The sequence below is a fragment of the Lissotriton helveticus genome, chromosome 1_1 (genome assembly GCF_964261635.1).
Source record: "Lissotriton helveticus chromosome 1_1, aLisHel1.1, whole genome shotgun sequence".
NCBI lineage: Eukaryota > Metazoa > Chordata > Amphibia > Caudata > Salamandridae > Lissotriton > Lissotriton helveticus.
This window is the reverse complement of record NC_136057.1, coordinates 486,426,260-486,452,339: the sequence shown is the minus strand read 5'-3', so window position 1 is coordinate 486,452,339 and position 26,080 is coordinate 486,426,260. Positions and strand designations below refer to the sequence as shown.

The following is a 26,080-nucleotide window of genomic DNA, read 5'->3' as shown; positions in this document are numbered from 1 at the left end:
GTTTTTTTGCACTCCACACCACCCTGGGTTAGACACTGGCTATATGCAAATCAGCTCTGACCCTGTGCCTCATGGGAACAGTCCAGTCCGAACTACCAAGCCATGTCTTTCCCAGACCGGAATCAAGCATCCAAGGACCGGTTTCTGGCTATCAGCCTTCATCAGCCTGGATAGCATGACTCCAGTGGTGTGGAGAGCCTGGGACTCACGTCTGAGCATCCCCAGCCCACTCGGGGTGAAATTGCAAAAAACACAGTTGATGGACAGAATGTAGAACAATGTCATACATTCACCCCAGTACAAGGATCTGGGCCTAAATCCATCGTTTTTTTGCACTCCACACCACCCTGGGTTAGACACTGGCTATATGCAAATCAGCTCTGACCCTGTGCCTCATGGGAACAGTCCAGTCCGAACTACCAAGCCATGTCTTTTCCAGACCGGAATCAAGCATCCAAGGACCGGTTTCTGGCTATCAGCCTTCATCAGCCTGGATAGCATGACTCCAGTGGTGCGCCCGCTTCCCCTCTATGCATTGGCCATGCTTAGGTGGGGCTGCAGGCCCTTGCCTATACTCGGACCATCGGATGGACTGCAACCTCTAGAAAATGGCGGCCACGGATAAGAAGGTAGGTCCAGGAGTTAAGAGTCACTGCTAATAATAACAGACTTCCAATCATAATGAGTGTCACCCAAGCAATTTAAAATCAAAACAATGAAAACGCTCAGCTCCCTCCCCCATACCAAAAAGTTAAGATCAGTCTAAGAAACACTCAGTATAAAAAACAGGATGCGATAACTAAAAACTGTTTTGCAATTCAAATAGCCATTAATCATTGTGCAACAACCACAAGAACTTTACTTTTCCAGCTGCACAATCGAATGGTCATCCCAGTTGTTCTAAGTTCAGTTCTAGTCGCACAAGCACTGACAATGTTCAACGGTATTTAGCAACTTCTAACTAGACAGTCTTCTCCTAAATTAGAGCTCATTTACAATCATTCATTTGTTATGTTCGATCATATGTGTGTACAAAGAAAAATATAATTCATATAATCAGAAGAAGCAGCTGTTGTGCATAAAATGTTCATATCAGCCACAATGTGAAGCTGAAGACCTGCGTATTCAAAATGAAATTATGAAAAGGCAGTACCAGAATAAATTTCACAAATTGCACTCGGCTTTTCAGTTCTTACGCGAAAGCCTTGAACAACAAATCATGACTCGGTTTATAATATACTGACAGCACGTGAAACACCTTTATAATGGTAATGCTATGGGAAAAAATGAAAAATAAGCTGTAGAAATAAAATTTCCCAATTAGCCTAACGTGAGAGAATTCTAATTAGGCGCCTTGAGAACGCTATTTAGACTAAGCCGCCCGAGTGCCAAATTCTCCTTTTCACACAGACTGGTGGCAAAACTAAAGACATTAGACAGCCTTAATTACATTATCAAAACAACTGGGATTAGGCAATCTCCGAAGTCAAGGCGGTATTCTTTTGTCAGACACTGGAAATCCCTTGCTTTCCAGGGTGCCGGATTTGGTGGCGTTTCATATCTCCGTCATACAAAGCAAGCTGCGCGGGAAACAAAAACCGGAGAACAAAGGCCGGGGTAATGCTCGGCAAATAATAAACACATCACCGCCAGAGAGAAGGTAGGTGAAAAGATTAATCCTGAAATCGGTAGGTTTTGCTAACACCTCAATTGGCGGACGGCCTACCAAGTCTCTAGTGGTTAGAGGACCAGGAAACCGCTATGTAAACCAGTTGGCGACTGAGTAGAAATCTGTTATCTTAAGCTAAAGCACATCCAACACTCCTGTTTCCCATGAGGTATGAAATTAGCGACTATTGTTTTCACGCATTTTCATGAGTATAATGCCTTTTATGTCCTCCTATTGATTCCACGGCTACATCTTCTCATCGCATGGGGATGGTTTTGTTCACAGCTGCAGCGTTAAACAACTGGCTCAAAAACATAATATAACGTTAGATTTTATAACAAGCCTCTAGCAAGCAATGTTATTATCATTTTTTTTAATGAAAAGCCTGGATATATTCCGAGATTGTTTAGAGATGATGACGCTGCTCGTCCAAACAGGTAAATTAGTTCACCTGGTGAAAATTCAGGAGCGGTGAGAAAGGTTTAACGTTTTACACTGAGAGTGGAACGGCCACCATCTTGGGGATGGCACCTACACTGGTGGTAGAATGTAGGAGCAGGCGTTAACATCTACGAGTTTCTCAATGGATAAAAAAGGAATCATCTTGCGCTAAAGGCGCATTGGGCTATTCGTTCAGAGCAGTCAAGCTGAATACTTAAGACAAAGCCAGCGGAACACACCTACTCCACCAAAGCTGTCCATCTCCGTTGACCAGTCACTAGAGACACCTTGGAAGCTTTCTTCAGGTTTAGAACTTCACACTTATCTGAGCTCAGCTGTACGAAGTTTCTCTGCATCCAATCATCCACTACTGCTGACACACACAAATTAAACATAGCACTCGCTCCGTCCAAACTTCATATTATTTGGGTGTCGTCCACGTAGGATATCACCTCCAAGCAGCAAAAGCTATCCATTTAATAGGAACTGCCACACAGATGTTGAATGGCGACTACCCAACTGGAACTGCGCAAATACGGCATAAGCCCCTTACGAGCTTCGCACGATATTCCAATGTCTTAAGAGACTGAATTCATGAGGGAGCAACATCTCCCCTTTCCTGCACCATCCGGAGCCGATTCATAACATAGACCATGGCGGTCTCTGTGCCATGATAGGCTCTGAACCTCGCCTGTGCCTTTTCCAGAATATTAATAGCCTCGACAAATGGAGATATGTGCGTACTACTCTTTCTGCAGATTCCACAAAGATGCTTTTTTCAATAACAGAATATGAGGAACTGGAGTGCATTATATGGTGTGGTTGTGTGACCTCGCTGTGCAATACACTTCTTAACCCCTTTAGGCCCAAAAGGTTTAGTTTGTAAAACCCTCAGCTCAACCAGTGGCGTAGCAAGGGGGAAGGGGAGCGTGTAATGTGCGCCCGAGCGGCACGAGTTTTGGAGGCAGCGCATCATACCCCCCCCCCCAAACACACACACTCTTACATGCATTTTCCGCAGGGACGGCAAAAGTAGAAATCTTCACTAGCACAACCTCCCGCCCTCCCCCACAGGAACAAGTGTTAAGCATTTGAACAGCACCAAAACACCAGAATAAAAAAAGATCCACCAAACAGGTCCAGAGATATCGATTTTACAAGCAATAATAAATCAGTGCAATTTCACTCAACCACAAACAAGCTTTAGCGAAGTCAGTGAATTGGACACTTGGAACCTTTTTCAAGAAAAATATAGGTAAATGTCACTGCGGTCTGTTAGAAGTATTTGGGGTGACTAACTCTGACAGGAAGCTAGTCAGGGGGACCAGCAAGGTCCCTCAAGAAGTTACCTTTATAGGTTAAGCAGTCTGTCAGCAGTTCTCGGCTCTTTAGCAGCATTGCAAAGGATTCCTATGAAGTGGTCCTGATGCAAGGGATGAAGGATGCTGAAGATGCTTTAGGGATGCGGTGGATGTGACACGGTCGACAGGGGTCTTCCTGCAGGGATTCCTCAGTCCACAAAGATGGTGAGGAGGTCCAGTTTGCAGGGTCGATAACCCACAAAGTCCTCTCAGGTCTGTCTGAACTCCAGTCGCCACTGGACTACCAGTTGCCTGATGTCGCAGTCACATGCCAATCCTTCCTGGGTCGATAACTTTCCTTCAGAGGGTCCCAGCAACTCTCCATTAGCACTCCTGGGCTCAGCAAACATAGTTGCAACTCTGTGCATCAGGTCTTGATCCTTGGTGTTACACGGCAGCGGTGGAAGTCGCTTGTAGACTTTGGGCTACCAACGTGACCCAGCAGGCTTCTTCAGCTGCTGTGTCCCTGTGCTTCTAACAGGAGGAGAGTCAGTTGGCCCTTGGAGTTCTCTTGGCTTGACTGTGCTCTGGAGACAGCTTTTCCTGGAGCAGGACATGAGAGGCACAGTCCCTCTCTTCGCTAGCCACCAGATGCAGCAGGTGCAGCCCTCGTCTGTGCAGCCTCTCTTTGCTGGTCCCTTGGTGTAGCCGGGCAGGTCTCCTTTGGTCCTGCTTGAGATCGGAGGCTGGGTGCCAGGGGTGCCCCTTTAAAGCTTGTAAAATGCTGTCAATGCAATATGCGGTTGGTAGCTAATGGGCCACCAGGTTCCCTTCCACTTGGTGACCATTGGCGGTTTAATCTGGCATCTAGCTATCCCAGAATGCACTATTCTGACCACCCCCTAGGGTGTGGTTACCTCAGGGCTACACGCCCCTAAAGAAACCGGTTTGGCAACTGGTGTCCTCTCTCTGCTACCCATGCCAGCTTGTCTACCTCAATAATGGGGCAGTCCTCCCTCTTGGTGTCCCACATCTGCTCTTCAGAGGCAGCTTCACCTTTGAAGCCTAACTTTTGGGGCACTAACACTTAAGTGGATTCCCGCAGGAGGGAGAGGACACCTCCCTGGCCTGCAATCCCTCATTGTTCTCCTTCCTGAGTCGTTGGGTACGTCTCTCCAGGTGGGCAAAAAGTAGAATCGCGGAACAGCCTTCATGTGTGCTCAGGAAGGCACAGAAATTTTAAAGGCAAGAAAGAGGCAGCTTTGCTAAAGCTGCACACTGCAACAAGTTACATTAATTTCAACTTCAGATACAAGTCAGGCTTAATTTAACAAGTTGTTTGATACCTTGGTGTGAACACTTTGGTCGTACGGATCAGGAGTTAGCACAGCTGAGGAGTCAGCGTGTAACCTTGTACTTTTCAATTGGGGGACCACGTCTTTCCACAATAAAAACGGTTGTTTCGCGTGGTTACTGTCAGGACATGTAAAGTACATGTCCTGCCTGTGTCATATGTGGCACCCTGCCTTTTGGGCTCGGAAGGCCTGCCAGATGGATGACTTGCACACATGTCCAGTGAAAGTGGAGGCTTTGCCATTGCTGTCAATGGCTAAGTCAGACTAGCAGTACATGACTGCTCTACCAGTCTGCAGTGGCGGACTGGGGGACTTGTTTTACTTGGGGGAGCTCAAGAGTGGCACAATCAGTGCTGCAAGCCCTCGGGTACCCCTCTAACTTACATGACCTGAGTAACAGGGTACCATTTACTAGGCACCTACAGGTAAGGTGGCCATTTCCAATTAGGCATGTCCTATTCGACATACACTTTAGGGTCCGGGCACTGAGGTCTGGTAAGCAGGCCTCAATACACTCGCAGAGTCAAAAAATCAGCAGCATCAATCGAAAAACTTGGGGGTGACCATGCAAAAAGAGGCATTCCCTTACACAGAATAACTACGGGCTTTTTACAAGTCTAACAAAGTACTGATGGAAACAATATGGACTCAATAATGACATGGAATATTCTGCCAGCGTATGGTTCTAGTGCAGAGCTTGATTTGACAGTCCTGCTCACTATTATAATGTTCTAAGATCTGCAAAACTGTTGTAAGTGAGGCATTGTTTTGTGTGCCAAAAGCAGAGTATTTTCCATACCTACTGATAATTGTCTAGTAGCCTTAGAATTAAATTCAAAACAAATTGTGTCAATATTATCACAGTAAGAAGATAGTGTCTCACAGAATTCCTGAAAAGGAGTAGGGCAGTTGCTGTAGGCTTCAGGTTCAGTTCATTTCTTTTAGTAGATTAAACATCTAATGAGTGATATTTTTCTCCACAGAGATGTTGGAGGCATACAACTCTGCCTTTGCTAATTTTGGTGCATTCTTGTATTTTTCAATCCCTGGTCTATAATTAATACAGTCAGTATAGTCTTCACACCACAAACGCACACATGTTTTGCATGTCTGTTTTGCGGCATTAGGGGCTTCAGAAAACAAAGACATGAGGGAGTTTTCTTGGTCTTGCTGGCTATTCTCAAGAGCACTGTAAGAAACCAGGCCTTTTTGCAGATGCCCTCCAACTTTTCCCCCATTTGGACTACTAGATGCTGGTTTTTGACTGACAGGCTGCTAACCATGCCCTAGTGCTCTCTCCCTAAAACCGATATGTGTGAATGTGTAACCCAAATGGCAAAGGACTTTAACCCCTTATAAGTCCCTAGCATATGGTACCAGTGATACCCAGGGCATGGGTGTTAAAGGGGTCACCAGGCCCTACAGCATTGTTTGTGCCACCCTGAGTGACCCAAGTAACCTACTGACAGCAGGTCTGCCATTGCAGACTGCAGGAGCAGTGTAAACTTCTTCATCTCAACTTTGTCCTCACCAAGTGTGGCAAAGTCAATGCACTATTTTTAATATAAGCCAGTCACCCCTAAGGAAGGCCACCTAAAGCCCAGGAGGCAGGGTGCATTATATGAAAGGTGTGGACATATTAGTGCAAGCTTATATGTTCCTACAGTGGCCTTTACCATTAAAGGACCCTACAAGTGATAGAAGGTCCATAGGCTAACTGGGACTGGCACCATGGCAAACCTGAGGTTGGCAGCTCCATTATGGTACCATCTAAATATGTTGTGTTTGGTATCACACAACGTGCCTCATCACCCCTGACGTGAATCTTGTGTCGAAGACGATGTGGCATGCACCAAGGTGGCTACCTTAGAGGTTGGCCAGCTGGTTGCCCCAGCCTTTACTGTGTTCTGGCTAGCAGCCCGCACTTGCTCCTGACAAGACAGGAATTGGACCCCCTGCCAGGAGGTGTGAACTCTCCCAGGAGTCAGAAACAATGGCCTGGACAGGAACGAGGTCACACCTGCCTGACAGGCTAGCTAGTGAAGTGGCACATCAAGGCAGTGGAGCTTCAAAGGCTGCACCGCCAGTGATACGCAACCAGGCTGCCTCACAAAGGATTAAACAGCCCTCCACTGGCCCCCAGGCACATTTGCACCAGGGCAGACGGGACACTTAGATAGACAGGAGGTGTACACCTTCAGAAAGCTAGCCACACCTCTAGGGTGGGCTGCCTGGTCTGTACAGCTGAGGAAGACTTCTGCCATTTTTAAAAGTGGTAGAATAGTTGGTTCTGGGTGGAAAAAGTGACCTACACCAATAATGTGGTTGCAGGGGCAGTTAGCCACCGGGGCAAGTAGCCCATTGACCACTTGCACTCTCACTCCTAACTCACCTAAATCTAGGATTTAAGGCTAACCCTGGCACCAGAACCTTAGTTCTCATCCAACTTGCATCAAAGAGGACAAAGAGACCCAAGTCTACGACAACAGTACTTGTACAAACCAAAAGAGGGCCACTCTGCATCAGTGGCAACACTCTTGGAACTGAATGATTGTAATGAATGTGCTTTTTACTAAAAGGACACACTCAAACCCAGCACTCCCACTTTGGAGGCAAATATACCACTGCACCTTTAAATAATACACTAAGTAGCACTCCCTAAAGAATAGGAAACAACGCAGCACTCCCTTTAGGTGAGACAAGAAAACAAATTCAGGTGCATTTAAAATAACATACACTAGTTTATTAATGCAATGTTTAGAACAGTATGCCAAATATATCAATAAATGCAGATTCTAAAGTATCAATTAACAACAATGAACAATTAGAATAAAATGCACTATATACAGGGAGCAAAGAGTAGAAAATATATACAAAATGGTTAGGAACAACTCACTGATCGATTAAGCAATATCCTTGCCAGCTCAAGCCGGGGGAGCCTATCACCAGCCCAGGATGGAGTTCGATCAGGACTCAAATACCGTCACCTCCACAGAAATATGTCTATTTCTTGGCAAGCTTCCACCTGGCCCGCGAAGGTTCCCAGCTTAAATACCATTACTAAATGTGAGGCGAAGCTTCTAGAAAACCTCGCCCCCTTCTCATGAGAAAGAACCGAGCTGGCTGTACCAGTCTGCGTCAAGGCCAAGACGGAGGCTGGCCAAGCTCCCTTATTTTGACTTAGAGGCAGAGTTGCACATTCTACAGATAATATCCAGTTCACTCTGGTGAGTGAAGAGCGAAAAACAAGTGAAGAGCAGAAACCTGCCCATCCCACTTTGCAGCTACGTGCGAGCAGCAAGTCAAAGCTAGAAAACAAGATGACATGAGGCCATATCAAAGCCAATAGTAAGAATTAATCAATGTATAAAAACTACATTCCACACCTCTCTCTCCCTCTCATGCTTTCAAATGCACATCCCACACACTCTACTCTTGGCAAGACTGTTCTACTCCGTGACAGCTCCTACTGAAAGACAGAAAAATTACAAGAAAGAAGAGAAACAGGCATATGCAGGATTATCCTACATTAAGGCTAGGGTAAAATAACACACTAAAGTCAGTTAAAATGATGGCAGTTGAAGGTCATCATAGGGTGCCAAACCACAAGAGTGCCTCTTTCACTACAATGATCAAGGCTTTTCATAGGCTAAGGATTGGTTCGCCCAGACAGAGGGACGCCTCTAAGAGCCAGAAGCAACTTCAGACTCCCCTGTACTAGTGACACTAGCCCCCCACAATTTGCAGGTAAACCAACACTTTGAATCCAAAGAATCGCTGGCCATCAGCCCTCTGAGGGATAGCCCAAATCCAGATCGTCTAGTGCATTGTGGAAACTGTAGTACTGCCCTCCATGACATTTCAGCCAACTACTGTGTTCCCCGAGACCACCGGATGTCAAAGTACCGATCTGCTGTACTTACCGCTGCACCGGCTTGTTGGTCGCCAGTCCGGCAACTGATCTCTTCACTCGACGCTGCATTGAGGGAACTCCATACAACTTTCATCTGACATCAGCAGCGGCCCGTTGTTGAGATGTTGCACTCTGTTCCCCCGCAGCACGAGTAAGCGATAAAAGCAGCTCTCCTTCTGCTCCCATTCAGCACCACGAACAGCCAGGACAACTCTGCACCCAGGATCCACAGGCCAGGCAAACTTGAACTGACTGTACTGTTGTGGCTTTGTCCTGGAATTCGCATCACCTTTACCCTCCTTGGGTTCCACACAACTCGATCTGTCACTACCATTTTTCCCATTGGCTACAATGCAAAAGGCCCCAAAAGCAATGGCCCCAGGGTCCGCCACACACTGGGCACGCGGCGCCCCCCCCCCCCCCAAACAGCTTCCAAATCCTTACCTGGCCAACGGTGAGGTGAGCAGTCCTTAGAAAATGGGAGGGAACAGCACAGCAAGGCAGGTGAGGAGAGCAAATATACACCACCTCACCTGCCTGCTGTGAGGACCCTCCTATTGGACCTGTGGCGAGAGCCACCGGGCCAATAGAAGGGGGGTCTGGATTTCGCCGTCAAATTTGTAAAAATCACTGCATTTTTACAAAATTGTCGATTTCGTAATTTTTTGCAAATCGCGACATCTTGGAGGGTCTGCATATACTTTGCAGATGGGCGTCTATGTACAAAAATAACATCTCCCACCCTAGCAGAAAGACAAACTAATATAGCTGTCGCAGCTCCATCTCCACATATGGAACTGTAGATTGCGCAAATGTGGGTGCAGGACCCTCCCACTCCTGCTGAGATATTCGGTGCTCTGAATAGGCAGTCAGATTGGATGGTAAATTACTCAGGAGCTCTTGGCGCAACCCTCTCCTTCCCCAGCCTGGGGCTTTAAGATGAACTGGGTCTGGTCTGACCTGACTTTCTCAGAATTCACACAAGAGGGACAGTGGTGTGAGCACGAACAAAAAAAACCATGTCCATTCCAGACTGAAAGTGTCTCCCAATTACCTCTTTGGAGGAAATTCAACATTGCACATTTGAAGGCGACAAACCGATATAGCCAGGACACATCCCAGTGATCCAAGATTCCATGTTGCACCATGGTATTGATATGCCACTTGTGGTCTGCCAATGGATTTATGCTCAGTTCGTCTGCTCTGGAGTTCAGGGACCTCACTAGGTGGCTGGCTACCAGAAACATCTTCTGATCAAGTACCTCCAGAAACTTAGTGCTTCCTGGCACTGGATCCTGGACAAAGCCCCACCTTGAATGTCACAGAACCATATGGAGGTCATGTTGTCCATCAGGACCTAGACCAGTCTTCCCTTGATGGTCAGCAGGAAGGCCTTCAGGGCTAAATGGATCACATGAACCTCCTCAAGGGTTGATGTAGAACTGTCTCTCTGCTGGAGATGACAGATCTCTGATCTCCACTTCCCCCAGCTGGCCCCACCACCCCATCAGTGATGTGTCCATCATAACAGTGAAATCTGGTCGGAAATGGGAGAGTGGCCTGTCTGCCAGCACGAGGTTCTGAGCCATCTATTGTGAGATTTGGACAGCGTTGGAGGCACAATTTTGGTGTTTGGCCCATTGAAACCTAATGTACAGGACAAGGAGGAAACACAAGGTCAGGAGCTCAAGAGCCTTCTGAACCATCCTCAGGACCAAGGACTGAGCCTGGACTCACTGAAGAGGTAGAATGACATTGAGCACTACAACGTTCAGGATAGCCCCTATAAAGGGAATCGTCTGCGCCGGGATCAGGTGGAACTTCAACTTGTTAACATAAAACTTGGAGCATGGCTTCTAGTACCAAGATAGTGACGTGGTCTGCCGAAATTTACTCTGACGTGGGAGGAAAAAGAGGCTGAGATGAAACGTAAGTCGGTACGTAGTCCTTTTAAGCAATTTGCAAGACACCACCAGGGAGGGAAATATTGTATCCTTGATGTTGGCCTGGAAACTGCTGCACCGGGGCGGGGAAAAGTTGGAGGAGAGCTGTCCTTACTGGTGTGAACATACTCTGCAGCCATCTTGTCCCTTGCCACGAAAGGGCTGTGTTTACTGCTGCACCAACTTGGAGAGTTAGCACTGCTGGTAAGCTCGACTTGCAGAATAGCCCCTAAACTTTCTGTATAGCTGGTGGAATTATCGGATTGGGGACAATAACCCCCAGTACTGAGCTGTGGCGCAACTACATTTGAATCGCTCGGGCAACAAGTCAACCTTCTCTGACCATGCTGGGTGCAAGCTACAGGTGACAGCTAGTTGTACCTCAATTGGCAGGTTACATAGACTGCAATATTGGCATGTTAGATTGTAATATCCTACTCTCCTTTATTAGAGCGATAATTCACCCCATTGTAAAAAGAATCAGTGGCTATTGTTGGTTAATGGGTTAAGATATGTATGTTGCTTATCATGCACTGTGTATTGTTATGAACTGTCTTCTGAAAACCAATAAAATAATCTAAAAGGAAAAAAAAACTAAAAAGACAAGTCAACCTTCTCACCAAACAGTCTAAATCCATCAAAAGGCATATCCATAAGCTATGTTCTGACATACCCAGGATAACCAGGTTGATTGCATCCAGGCATAGCTTGTAAGCACTACTCTAGTGGCAATAACAAAGCCTTTGCAGCTAGTTGGGTTCAGCCCTCCACGCAACACATATTTTGCTGCATCATGTCCATCTTGTTTCTTGTTGGCCAGTGAGCTCTAGAGATCCTGCGGAGGGGCAGTAAAGATTTCATTGGCCTTGTCCCATTAGGCAAGAGTGTATGTGCCCATAAAGCATACTGCATTAGAGTGTAAAGCCATGCTGGCTATGGAAAACATTTATTTTCCAAGGGCATTGACTCCCTATCCAAGGGGTTCAAAGAAAAAGGTTTTGGATTAACTTCACTTGTGGACAGCTGCAACACAGGCTTTTTAAGGTGTTGGGTGTTTTGTCAAAAAGACTGGGACAGGTCTGTGCTGTCTAGCCACAGGCTGGCTAACCCGAGGGATGGACATGGCCTAGACCAAGTGAATATGAGCATATCTGTAAGAACCTCTTTAAATGGCCTTAGTGGTTCAGATATAAGTTAGATCTGGTTGTAGAATTTCAGTAAATAAACTGTTTTTTGCTTCCAAAGTAGGCAATTACATGTCTGGCACTTATGATCATCTTCACACTAATATAGCAAAGGAGGCACTTTCTTCTGTTGGTTGGGCCAGGTGTGAAGACCAGCTCTGTCCCTGGTGAGGAACTAGTCCACTGGTTCCTTAAATGTCTGAATACAGTCCTTCATTGGTGTAATAGGGGGCAGACTGCCTACCTCCTCCTCTTCATCAGTGTATCACAACTGAATCTGGTACCGGGGGAATCAGCAAGGCATGGAAGGAACTGGCATGGAATAAGAGCCCCTAGTGGAAGTCTAGAATGAGTCTGGAATGGCTACTCGCAGGCAGTTGGCTTCGGGGAGAGCCCACCTGCAGAGGCCCAACTGAGGACACCTGTGGCTCATTTGATCCGGTTGGAGCAGCAAGAGATCTGGTAGCATCAGGAAAACTTTCAGAATTGCTTCATTGAAGGCCTCTGTCTCCTGCGGAATCGGCGACATCCTGGTGAATTCAGTGCATGCTGGGACCAAATGCGGGACATACTCTGTCAAAAATCACCGAACCCTCTAAGTGATGCCATTGCAGTTTCTAGCGAGACTATGAGCGGTGGAATGAGGAGGAGCCCAACTTGGCATTTTGCACTAATGGAGTGATTTAGACTTTAACTTACCAGAGGGCTTCAATCAGTAACAGGACTTTGTGCTGGACTGACCTCATGATTTTGATCGATAATGGTTTCAGCGACTTGGAATGGAGTGGGCCTCTGAATCGAACAAGACCTCTTCTTATGCTCAGCTATGTAAAGCTTCACCTCCCACTCCTTAATTGCCTTGGGTGCATGAGGGCACACATATTGTATGACTTCAAGTCGTGACTGCAGCCCAAGCCCCTGGAGGCACATGTCTTGTGGGTCCATGACTGACATCTGCTTCCTGCAGTCACGGAATTGTTGAATCATACAGGTTTCAAGGGAGATATATTTCCTTGCACAATGTCTCTGAAACAAAATTTGGAGTCATTGGAAAACTAAAAGTTGAGAGTGGAGATGTGAGGCTGCACCAAAGGGTGCAGAAAGAAAGGAGCCGACATCAGCACACAGGGGTGGCACTTATAAATGTGGCACATCAGGGGTGGTATAAATGTTGAAAATTAGTACGTTTTGGTGAACATTATCCGCGCCATCTTGCCTCTTCCCCTGATGCCACACTTTTGTCGTGCGCACCCGCCATTTTAAGACGCCCCGATCAGAACGAACCCTTTTGCATGCCGCTGGCCCCTGACATAGCCCTTCGCCTTCACTAAGCCTGCACGCTGACCACCCCCCCTGCTTGCACCTGCCTTGAATCATAAACCCCTCTTCGGCGCTGCTCTGCCCCAGGCCCTCATCCTGTTCCCAGCGCGACACCTCCCTTCTTCCCTTTCATGATCCCCGGCCCTTAGATGCAAACCCCCTTTTCCCCGTGTGCCCGTTTGTCTTCCCCGTTCCCAGGCCGACACCCAGCTCGGCCGATACTATCCCTTGCCCCTCCCCGTACAATAGAAAGCTTCCCTCCTCAAAGGACCCCCGAGTTGATCAAAGCCCCCCCACCCCATGAGATCCGATCGTACCCCGCATTCCATGAATTGGCGGAATATCCAGCTGCGCGATAGTCATCACCTGCTGTGACCAGGGTGGGGATTTCTACTGTAGATATGTGTGGGAACGGGCCCGAAGGGGGATTCCTGGAATGTCTTTTCGTACATCAAAGCTTTATCATATGTATGTAAACTGTAATAAAAACCACAAACACTGTATATAAGGGGCCATGCCCCAAAACGTAAGTTAGAGCACCTCAGAACGATACCTTCTGTCCGTTTTGCTGTGTTCTCCTCCGGAGAGAATAAAAACCTTGTTTCCTGCTTTCCAGTCTCCAGCGCCTGCCTCTTCATTGATTAAATAACTAGAGGGTCACAGAGGCAATACCGCCGGGCAAATATCGATTGTCCCCGACCCGACACAGGTTTCAACAATTGGCGTCCCAAGCGTGGGGCCCATCAGGGACTCGTGGATCCAGTGGGAGAGGTCCCGACGACAGAGTGAACGACTGCAACGATCGGGAGAGCTCTTGCCCAATAGACCCTCGTCTGGCAGCCGATCATCCGAACTTCACTAGTTCCGAACAGACCTCTCTCGAGTGATCTACGGTCCTGACTGGGGACCATTAGGAGTGCCGTGAGAATTACGAGAAAAAGAGGACGATCGGGCGCTGGATTCGGAAGACAAGAAACTGTCCACATGGTCCGTGTAAGGTCGTGTAATCACGACAAGGTGCGAAATGATTGCTTGATTGTTTGATTGCTTGATTATTTATAAAATACTAGTATTACTCTTTGTTTGACCTAATTGGAGATTCACTGTCTGCACACGGAGAAACAGTAGGCTCCTTCTCTTTTGCAAACGGTGAAGGATAGGTAACGTAACCGTCGCGCCTATCTTTCTCCCCCACTGACTCTATTATTTCTCAACGGTTATTGGGAGACTCCCCACTCCCTCACTGATTAACTGGGTTCTTTAACCCCGAACTACTGTTCACAGATTGTCTTCTGGAGATTCTCTGTCTGCAAACCGGAAACAACAGCTTCCTCTTTGCGGTTAGTGAAAGGGTAGAGGACGCAGACTTTTGCACCCTACTTACTCTCCCCATTGTCCTTTTTCTATCCTATTTATTTATTTATTAATTGCTTGATTGTTCCGCGTTCTTGGTTACTCTTTTTTATTTTTGTTCATGAGGTATTCACTGCCTGCAAACAACGTAGAATAGGAATATTCTGTCTAGTCTTTGCACCTAGTGATAAGATAGGCACTGCTGACTTATTAGTCCCTCGTTACGAGCCGTCATGTCTGTCTTCTCCCCATTGATTGATAATTGGTTCAGCCCGGACCGTGTATTAGAGGTGGACCATATAGCTCCACTAGAAGGCACCCCTAATAAGGACATGTTCATAAACTATGGATTAGTTACCATAGCCTATAATAAATTGTGGCACAGGTATACCAAAGAAAGTCAAGACAAACAGTGGCCACTGGCAGGATCCTTTGACCTTGATAAAATAGAAACGTTAGAAATAGCCCTTCGAAATAATAAGACTACGCCTATTATGCTCGACAGTCTCGGTATGTGGCGCAGAGAGGCTATGCAACGACAGAGAAAAGACGAGGACAAACCAAGTAGAGAAATATACCGACAGGACAACCCCAGGACACCGCTACCCACAACTTATCCCCCGACACTATGCAAAAGACGACCAGACTTAGGGCCAGACCAATGCGCTTTTTGTAGATATGTCGGACACTGGAAAGCCCAATGCCCGACTCTACTGAGCGTGAGTAAAGGCAAAGGGCCGACAGGAACGACAGACCGGCAGTACGAGAAAAAGCGCGAGACAAAGAAGAACCCGACTTACATAGGCAGACCAGATAGAACCACCACGTTTGATTATGCCCGATGGCACAGATTTCGCCAGGACAATTTCAGCGGCATGCTCAAGTTCTCCTAGGTCGGGCAACGTCAAGACGGGAACCCAGCCTCGCTTTAAAATTCACAGACGGAAAGAGATAATCATGACCAATAACTGTTTTATATTCGTCTTGGGTCTTTGTATGTCGTACTTGTACTGTCCCCCGTCTGAGTTTGTGTGTATGTAATGTACGAATCTGCGTCATCCCTCTACACGTGTTTCCGTGTTACTCGACCTCTGTTAGCAGAAACTTAGCATAAAAGCAACCTGGAAAGAAAGAAATGGCAAAACAAAATCCGTAGACCATTGATGAACTTGAACTTTTAATTTAGCACAACAAACAAGGAATAATAACGGTAAAACTGTAGAAAATGAAAGTCAAACAGAACATTCACCCCCCCATTCTGGAACCTTCCAAGGTAGGGCAGGGTTGCGGCTACGCCCAACCAGCGACAACCCATATAAGGCGGGCCCCGCTGCCAACTCTTGGTCAGGAAATCTTAACGTATGGGGGAGCCGGAGGAGAGGCAGGAGCCAGCAGCCTGGGCAGTTGTAGGTAGTCCCGCCACATGTCCAGAGAAGAACGAGGCACCTCTTTCTTTTCCCTTCCGTAACAGCCGCAGCAGCTCTGGACGGCGGGATGTCCTGCACGTACCTCCACAACAATTTGTCCAAGTTGGGCTGGGAGGGAGAGGCGACGCGGACGAGCCTCTCCCACCTCCACCGATAGGAGGTCTCCCAGCCCCCGGCCCGACGCCGAACACCCCCAGTCAGGCGATGGTGCCAATACTTCCACAGCACCGAACACACCATGGTGGCACCCCAGTACTTGCGCAGCACCGAACGTGCAATGGTGGCCATATTTTCGGAACACCGAACCAGCAATGACTGCACTGATACTCGTGCCGCGCCGAATGCGCGCCACAGGTGGCCATACTCCCACAGCACTGAGCACAAGACTTGGGGAACACCGGATGTGGAGAGACCTTCATGCGGGGCGATGAAAAAGAACAGCATGGAGTGCACCGGGAGAAGGAGACGGCGCGAACGAGTCTCCCTCGCCCCCCCCAGGTGGGGGCATCACAGCTGCACCCCAGCTGAACGTCCCGCTTTCACACAACAGGGACCTCTTCCTTTCACTCCGAAGGATCTCTCCCACTCTTGCAAAACTCGACGAGAGTGGCCCCTGTAGGGCCTCAAAATGGCGTCTGGGTCCGCTGGAAGGCGGGCCCCGGCCACTAGAGTAACTTTGACCAGCAATATAACTCAAACATTTGCCCGCTGGGGCACGAGCCCCCCATCTCCGACAGCATCTCCGCAGCCTTGAAGATCCTACAAAGGTCCCCGGCGGAACCTTCGGCCTCTGCAGGTTTCCGGTAAGGGACGGCTGCCTTGATCGCCAACGAAATAAACGTGACATTGCCACTCCCTCTGTTAGCATGAATTCTAGAACTGCCGAAAAGGACTCTGGTCCAACTGCCAGTAATGGGAACATTTCCCCCTGATGCTGCCTCCGGACTGAGCCGGCCCCGCCCAAGATGGCGCTGGTATCCATCGGAACTTACGAACACCTCGTGGTGTTCCTTCGCACTAATATAAACTTGATGTTCTGAGACTTTATATGATCCTTTGTACACTTGGCTAGAAAAGACAAGGAGAGCTCACTCGACGAACAGTATGAAAGGATCGCGTTACAAATGCTGATTACAAATGTACAATGTATTATATTTTTTTATAGCTGATGTATAACCTCATCTACGACGCACACATACGGTATACATATAGGAAATCTGATTGCAACTATTATGATTATGCTTCTAAATTATGAAAATAAATGCCCCCCCGAACCCCCAGCCAATTAATAGACGTTTTAGTTTCTTACAAATGAATGAATAAAACTTTCCGATGTTTTTATTGCTGCAAACGACACCCCCCACTGTACGCACTTTAGCCATTGCCACGACCGGCCAAATACGACCGCACCCTCATAATCCACGTGCTGAAATGATTTTGCAAAATAACGTTTTTTGAAACTATGGACGGGTATTGCATGCTTTATTTTAAAAATGTGGGATCGGTGGGAAAGTTCTTTTCTGTGCACCCTACTCTGCTCTCTCTTTAAGGTTAAAAGAAGATGGTTGCCCAGCCCTGGAGGACGGGTCGGATCGACAACACGACACCCCGCCTTCAAAAGTACGCGACTGACCCATGAACTCTCGCGTAGAGGAAGGCCTTGACTTCCAAGGATGGGTAAAACGAACGGTGTAAATGAGGGAATGTTAAAGGAGGGTAAAATGAAATGGTGTAAATGTTATAAAGTACAACGTTCCAAGGTATCAGGGAACGGAGCTGACCCAAGAACCGAAGAACCTTAGAACGCCACAGCGTTGAAAGAGGTTTAAGGATCCCGATAGTGAGATACATCCTTTTGACTAGATACCTCGTACTAGGCACCTCTGGTTTCCTTTTTACGTTTTCCCCGCACACGACCTATAAGGGCACACTGCCCCCCCCCCTGACTCCAGAAACCATATCCCCGGGGACTCTGCCCCGAGGAGGGAAGACGAGTAAGAGGTGAGTAAAAAGGACTCTTGAATACATGTATTTAAATATGCGCGAATGCTGTCTCCCCCACCCCCTTTTTCCTTCCCTCTGCAGGTTACATCAGAGATTACAGCCGAGGTGTGGCGAAGATCCGAAGCCTTGCCATGTCTAATACACGGAGCAGACTAGCACCGCAAGGTGGTGCCTAAGCACGCCTGCAAACTACTCACGTATCGAACAAACCCGAAAAATTAGCACAACCTGATAAAAAGTGATCACCCTTAAACCAGACCGGACGAATGAACCCATGTCACATATGATGCGAAACTATGAGAGAATGTGTGTGTGTGACTGAGGCGTTGACCCAACTGGTCGAAGGACCGAGAATGCGAGAAAGTGCGACAAAATGGTACCTCCTTTCTTCTTTCCCTTTCTCAAAGCACGTCCCCTCTACCCTGTCTAATGCTCAAACTGCATGATAACAAGATTCTAATGCAGACCCGTGAATGTCCTTTACTGTGTAATGCACTAAATAGCCTTTCTTGAATACACTGCCACCCTCTCTGATTGCACGTGTACTATTTAGCCTGCCGTTGCACTCTCTCTCTCTCTCTCTCTCTCTCTCTCTCTCTCTCGCTCTCTCTCTCTCTCTCTCTCTCTCTCTCTTTCTCTCTCTCTCTCTATTTTTGCACTCCCACTCTTCCGAGCGATTAGCCCCGAAATTGGCAGACTGCCACCCCTAGCGCACCACCTAATTGGCTTCAAATACCGTCAGTATTTGCACAAAAACTTGTCTTTAATACAATCACCCCGAGACCGCGTCATTACCTCTCCTTTTCCGCTAGAAGTCAATGAACCGAGGTTGGGCCGTAAGGGAAAGGACAGGAAAGACGACAGAGGTTCCCTAATCTGGCCCGTAATAAGGGAACTACATGTCAACGGCTCCTATGGTATAAGAAAGGACCTCAGAATACGCGACCCTCCCCACCCCGACTTGTCGCAATACCCAAACAGGAAAAATGATCACCCCTGTTACATCCCCTGTATCAGCCTCCCAAAAACGGGAGTTATGAAACTACCCCTCATTTCCGGTTGTGAGAGATGGGTCGATTTACGCCCTTACCACAAGTTTCTATGTCCCTAGTCGTCTCCCACAAAACCCCTGTCTTTTCTGATTAAGTACTCAGGCCGTAGGAAGTTACGTAGGACCCAGAATGATGTTTTACAAGGTTAACTGACTAGTCCAAGGTGAATCATCGAAATGAACCCCGTAGTAGTTGAAAAGCAGGATGCATCGATAGAAAAGAAATGTTTAGCCATGTTCGTCTCTCAGCAAAATGCCTGTGTAGTACCATGTTGACAACTCACAGTACCCTTTGTAAATGTAAAACTCTAGAGAACGGCATATCTTTGCCAGGTTCGTCTCACGAAGGTGGGTCACCATCAGATGAACTGTCGTGACTGTAATAAATAATTGTGAAGGAAAGTCATAGTAGATCCAACAGGCCCGTCACCGGTCATTCATATGCCAGTTGTGAACACTAATATAACGGGCATTTTCATTCTTTGCCTGGAGCTGGGAGAGAAATAGACTTTTTGATTATCTTCATCTGCAAATTCTCTAAAGACTGTCTTTTCAAACTTGTTTAAGGGTACTGCTGTTGGAGGAGAGAAGGACCGGATGTGGGAGCACGAGGCCTGACTGCAGACTAAGGAACACCTGCGACATTAGCCAAGGCGAGACCACGACAGAAAAGAGCTGCAGGACGAGGCACTGTTTTCGACAACATGAGAAGAAAGGGCCGACCTGATGCCCCTGCTCGATGTCCAGTGTTTGCCGACAAGTCCCCGCTCTCTGAATTCGGTCACACGCCCGCCTATCTGAAGTCTCTCGTTCCCCTAGTCTGTTCCTAATTTGGCCTTGCTCCATCCCCCTTTTTCTCCGACCTACCCTATGGACTGTTTTGTACGCTCTTCTTCCATCTGAACTTTCTGACAATCACCTCAAAGGACACAGGGCGAAAGGGACCTTTCCGACCAGAAACGCGAGGAAAGGGTCGTGCCCTGCAACGCAGAACTTAGAATAGAGCTGGACCCGTAGCTCCATCGCCGGTGCTCCACAGCGCCAACGAAAGACCACAAAGAATAATGAGAACTCGTTAACTTCGAACATCTGACATCCTCAATCACCGTTTCTGCTATGCCTCATTTCTCTCCCAGCCGCCATTGTATTGATCCTGCTCCAATCCGAATCTGAGATATGTAATAACCTGCCAGTTCACGTTACGATATGTACTTGCTGCTCTCGCTACAGAACCGTTTTTTGTATTACATTCCTATGACTTTCCTGCTGAACAAGTTTATCAAAGTTTATCCAATAGGTCCAGCTCCTAAAAACTAGAAATCTCAAAATGTATTGTTTACAACTCTTTCATCTAGGGTTCCTACCGTTTTCTTTCTCATGCCCACCGCAATAGAACCAAGTAGAAAATGAACCAGCAAGATGTCTTGAATATGTTAAAGGGAGGACTGTTGAAAATTAGTACGTTTTGGTGAACATTATCCGCGCCATCTTGCCTCTTCCCCTGATGCCACACTTTTGTCGTGCGCACCCGCCATTTTAAGACGCCCCGATCAGAACGAACCCTTTTGCATGCCGCTGGCCCCTGACATAGCCCTTCGCCTTCACTGAGCCTGCACGCTGACCACCCCCCCTGCTTGCACCTGCCTTGAATCATAAACCCCTCTTCGGCGCTGCTCTGCCCCAGGCCCTCATCCTGTTCCCAGCGCGACACCTCCCTTCTTCCCTTTCATGATCCCCGGCCCTTAGATGCAAACCCCCTTTTCCCCGTGTGCCCGTTTGTCTTCCCCGTTCCCAGGCCGACACCCAGCTCGGCCGATACTATCCCTTGCCCCTCCCCGTACAATAGAAAGCTTCCCTCCTCAAAGGACCCCCGAGTTGATCAAAGCCCCCCCACCCCATGAGATCCGATCGTACCCCGCATTCCATGAATTGGCGGAATATCCAGCTGCGCGATAGTCATCACCTGCTGTGACCAGGGTGGGGATTTCTACTGTAGATATGTGTGGGAACGGGCCCGAAGGGGGATTCCTGGAATGTCTTTTCGTACATCAAAGCTTTATCATATGTATGTAAACTGTAATAAAAACCACAAACACTGTATATAAGGGGCCATGCCCCAAAACGTAAGTTAGAGCACCTCAGAACGATACCTTCTGTCCGTTTTGCTGTGTTCTCCTCCGGAGAGAATAAAAACCTTGTTTCCTGCTTTCCAGTCTCCAGCGCCTGCCTCTTCATTGATTAAATAACTAGAGGGTCACAGAGGCAATACCGCCGGGCAAATATCGATTGTCCCCGACCCGACACAGGTTTCAACATAAAGTCACCACTGAGCCATTTGGTGCCACCTACCTGCATGTGGGAAGCATTGCTGAAAAACTCTCCAGATACCCCCTGGCAATATTCTAGAGGTGAGGAATATGCAGTTAGAAGTATCCATCAGAACAGCGACTACCTTAAAGGCGTGCCAACAGTTGAACTCAAATATCGTTAGACCACATCAACTGTCTCTAGCTCAGTTTGCTTTGCTCATTTGACAGCTGCCATATTGTGCTAAAGTAGGGCAGAGGTCGGCTTTCTATGTGACTCTGGCAGGTTAACGAATGCCAGGCCAGCCACTTCCCACCAGGTATGGTGTTATCTTGCCAAGAAACATGTAGTATTAAAACCATTAAGTGCACTACTGAATGATCCAAAAATCTTGTGACTAGTAAAATCAATACGTTTGGATTTCCTACCCGGAGAGACTGCGGGATTGTACATTGCTTTACATTTTAAGAGAAGGCTTCTACTGTCACCTTGTCCAAAATAATAATAAGATTTCATAACACTCAAAAGGAAACTGCAACCTTTTCAGAGAAAAGAAAAACTGGCAAGTGTCTCTCATACTACCCTCTGAATGATGCTAATTTGTTTGGGAGTGTTAGGCGTTAAAGAGGCCAGTCAGCAATGTCTTATATGCATTCATTTTACATTGCCCCTCCCCAGACCCTGACATTATTACACATACAGAAGTATAGGTATTTTTCGATAATCTCATTATTTACAATAATAGTAAATGTATGAGTAATTATGTTAAAAATGATCAAGAACTTGGAGAACAAAGCGAATATTGCAACAGTCCAATCAAATGTTCTCATACACCTACACAATGACCCTATCTACATTACTAAATATTATATTTCTATAAGTATATGTGAGTCACTAACAGTAAACCACACGTTATGCCATTAGGCCAGTAGTCAGAGAATCGCAGCATACATTTTAAAAACTAGTCCACCTGCTCTGTTGCACCCCAGACATCAGTATATTGTATTCCAAATTAATGAATAGTGCTCTATGAAGCAAGGAGGGCTTTCTGCTCAGCTAGAGCACTTGTTAGACAGGACAGTTGGACAATGCCTCCGGTTTAGCGTCAGAAAGCACACGGAAACTGCTATTTTCTGTCGCTTCTTTGGTTTCATGTTAGAGGAACTGCATAAGGTCATTTTATGTTAAAGAGAGTGTCTAGCTACCATGTAATGCGGAGTGCTGCAAAGAGTGCAAGAATGCATTCTACAGCATGTTATGAGCAGCAGAGAAATATGTGAAAATACAGCACATTTAATTTTTGGCGTCTGGATATCTAGCAAGCTCAAATGAGTATATGCCTGGGAAGAAGCCCCCTGATTCACTCAAAGCAAAACAAAACAAAACAGGAGATTTTCACCATGCCCCACATGATTTGGTTCTGGACAAGAAAAGTCAAAACATCTGAATCAGACCCCAAAAGGTAGGGTAAACTCCTGAAGGTCTCGTCTGGTAAAATTAGGCATCTGAGGCACCTTTGTCTCGTGGACATAATCCTGTTTTTATTCCAACTAAATGCAACTTTAGCAGTTGAAAAGAGGTTTGAAGAATTCAGTCCTGATGATGTAACCGCGCCAACATGTCTGTGACCAAAGAGCCGGATGGAAGGGGGGCAGGACCCTAACACGACTTCAGAAGCACCTTCGAAGTAGGAGATATCTGCACAGAGGCCAAGGCGAGGCTGGGAGTGAAGCTGCCAAGTACTCATTTGAGGTGGCTCCATTGGGGGACACTCACATAGAGGTACTGAGGAAGGACTGGGTGTGGGAGAAGGTGGGAGAGGAGGTAGCCTAGGATGCCATGGATATTGACAGCTTCCTTACTTGTGACACACGTTTAACCTTTTTAGGTAGAAGTACCCTCTGAATCTCGTAATTGACAAACATTCAGTCTGACGCCAAATAGTGCCTCCCTTCACATGGTGGAAGAAATCAATACACTTCAGACCTGTAATCGTAAGCTATATTTTGATAGGGAATATGCTGTTATGACAAACATGATTTTGAAATGCAGCTACATGTGGGATCGTGTGTCCTGTCTTGGATGAAGTATTTAAAGTTTGGTTGATATGCCCTTTGAAGCTAGCGCGAGGCTGCTGGAGAAGACCCATGCTGTTGTAGAGCTCGAGCCGTATACCCTATGTTATCAATACGAAGTGAACAGCACAGATCAGAAAGATGGCAAAAGGAGACCCCAAGAAGCCCAAAGGCAAGATGTCTGTGTATGCCTACTTTGTGCAAACGTGCCGCGACGAGCACAAAAAGAAGAGCTCCGAAATTCTGGTTAACTTTGCGGAGTTTTCCAAGAAGTGTTCAGAACGGTGGAAGACCATGCCTGGCAAAGAGAAATCCAAGTTTGATGACCCGGAAAAGGCTGACAAAGTGCGATATGACAGAGGAATGAAAGACTGTGGCCCAACCAAGGGATGCAAGAAAAAGGAGGACCCTAATGCTCCCAAAAGGCCCCCGTCTGGTTTCTTCCTGTTCTGCTCCGATTTCCGTCCCAAAATCAAATCTACAAATCCTGGCATTTCCATTGGGGACATAGCAAAAAAATTGGGTGAGATGTGGAATAATCTCAGTGATGGCGAAAAACAACCGTACAACATAAAGGCGGGAAAACTGAAGGAGAAATATGAAAAGGATGTTGCAGATTACAAGTCGAAAGGCAAATTTGATGGTGCCAAAGTAGCTGCAAAGCCTGTTGCCCGGAAGAAGGTTGAAAAGGATGAAGAAGATGAGGACGAGGACGAGGATGAGGACTAGGAAGAAGAGGAAGATGATGAATAAATGTTTGTGAATAACTTATAGTGGGGAATTGCTACAAAAGACTCAACATGGAGTTACTGCCCTTATTAAGTTTAATTACAAAATTGGATTATGCTCTTTATAGTTTCGAAAATGCTCTTCTAGTTGAAACTGGTTTACTAAGTGGAAATGGGTGTATGAGCATCCTGAAACTGTATCAAAGTTGTAAATATTTCCAAACTTTTTTAAAATGGAGAGGGTGGGGGAATAAATAAGGCGCGCTAGTGATCTCCTACCTCCGCACTTTTGCTGTTGGTGTAACAAAGCATTTAAAAATGTTTCAAGCATTTTTTTTTTGTAAGTTGTTCTATATGGTTATTTGCTATAAAATCCTGGGTTCCAAACTGTACATATTGGTAGTCTGTAAAATAAACTAAACCTGTTCTTGTGGTACATGCATGGGGTTGTTTGGTGCCTCAGGGAAGATATTGTACTTCTGTAGAAGGTTGTACCTTCCATATGGTGCCATAGTGACCCAAAGCATGAACTGTGAGGGTACATCTATGTACACTACAGTGAGCGTCTGTTTAGCATAAAAGTTGTATTGCTATATATAGTGATAGGATTTTGATGCAATTCTTAGTTGTGAAAAGGGGTTCATCTGGCATGGTATGAGTTTGTTTTTAGTTAAGCAGGGGCGGCCTTAGACATGTGCAAGCTGTGCACCTGCACAGGGCCGCCAAACCCCAGGGGCCGCCACGCCAATATATATCATTAATATAATAATCTTCTGAGGATGGATACATATTTGCTTGGGGCCCCTGGCAGGGATTTGGCGGCCTCCGGCTCTGTTCCACTTCCAAACACCCTGACCCCCCACCTCCCCCCTCTTCAGGGCGCATGGGTTCCTCCGGGCCCCCTACCTACGCTCCCTGCCCAGGGCCGCCATGAGCATAGAGCCGCCCCTGAGTTAAGTGGGGTAGTTTTTTAAACTATACAACTCTTGACGCATCACTTCACTAAATGAAAGTGAAGAGCAGGAGCAGGAAAATGTCCAAAAGCGTTCTGTACTTGATTGCAATGTTATGTTTTTTTTCTGTTTTAAAATGCTGAAATATTTTTGTAGCAAAATAAAACAGTATTACTTTTTTTCCCATTAATTAAGGAATAACAGGAATGAGACATGCCAATGATTGCTGCATGGAGACAAATACGTATTTAAGCTACAATGGTTTTTGAATGAGGCTGAACTATAAAGTGTATGTTATGTCTTATTAAGTGAATCTGATCATTTATGTATTATGGAAAATAAATAAAAAGACAAAGAATACTAAATAAATAATAGAGACAATCTTAGAGTATGTAGCAATAGCATTTTGATTTTCAGTGGGCAAAAAAGTGAAACTGTTAACGTGATTACACGGACAAGAAATGGTTTCACAGCTATTATTTATTGCCGAAGATAACACCCGTCCTCAATACTTTACTTAGAAGACAAATGGGCTGGATCTATGGTTGTACCTTGACAAATCAACAAACACAAGTAACTTTCTGACATGACATCCTGACCTGTGAGAACACAATGATCTGCAACTGGGTGGCCACCTGATTTAAATAACATTATTTACAGGAATCAAATATTTTTATTAGGAGGAGAAAAGCAAAATACTTCACGTACTTTTCATTGTAGGATGTCCTGATGCACATGTTGAAAGAGTGTCCTACTTTTCAAAACAAATGTTTTGACAAAGCCTAACTGTAGCAATTTTAATGCTGGTGGTGTATGCTAACGGGAAGTATTAACCCCATCTTCCTCCTAACCTAAGAAAAAAGGATAAAAAAATTCCCTGTTATAAAAAATTAATATTACAATATTGAATTGATGACTTACCTGCCCTGCCAATTCCAAACGCTTATTTCCATAATAATCTCTATCGTCCACTTTGTGCTCTCCTTGTGCGAGTATTACTCTTCGAACCATTACAGCTGTATAGATACACTTTGCACGAAAATGAAATTCTTTTAC

General features: G+C 46.4%; 1 protein-coding gene and 1 pseudogene across 1 annotated transcript in view; one reads left to right on the top strand and one right to left on the bottom strand.

The window, feature by feature from the left end:
* POLR3B (RNA polymerase III subunit B) overlaps positions 1–26,080 on the bottom strand; it is a 943,591-nt gene that overhangs the window by 475,923 nt on the left and 441,588 nt on the right. Inside the window, exon 12 of the mRNA XM_078673925.1 lies at positions 25,946–26,080. Coding sequence (XP_078530051.1) covers positions 25,946–26,080 — 135 coding nt within the window. The remainder of the gene's footprint in view (positions 1–25,945) is intronic.
* LOC144812286 (high mobility group protein B3 pseudogene) lies at positions 23,400–24,136 on the top strand (annotated as a pseudogene).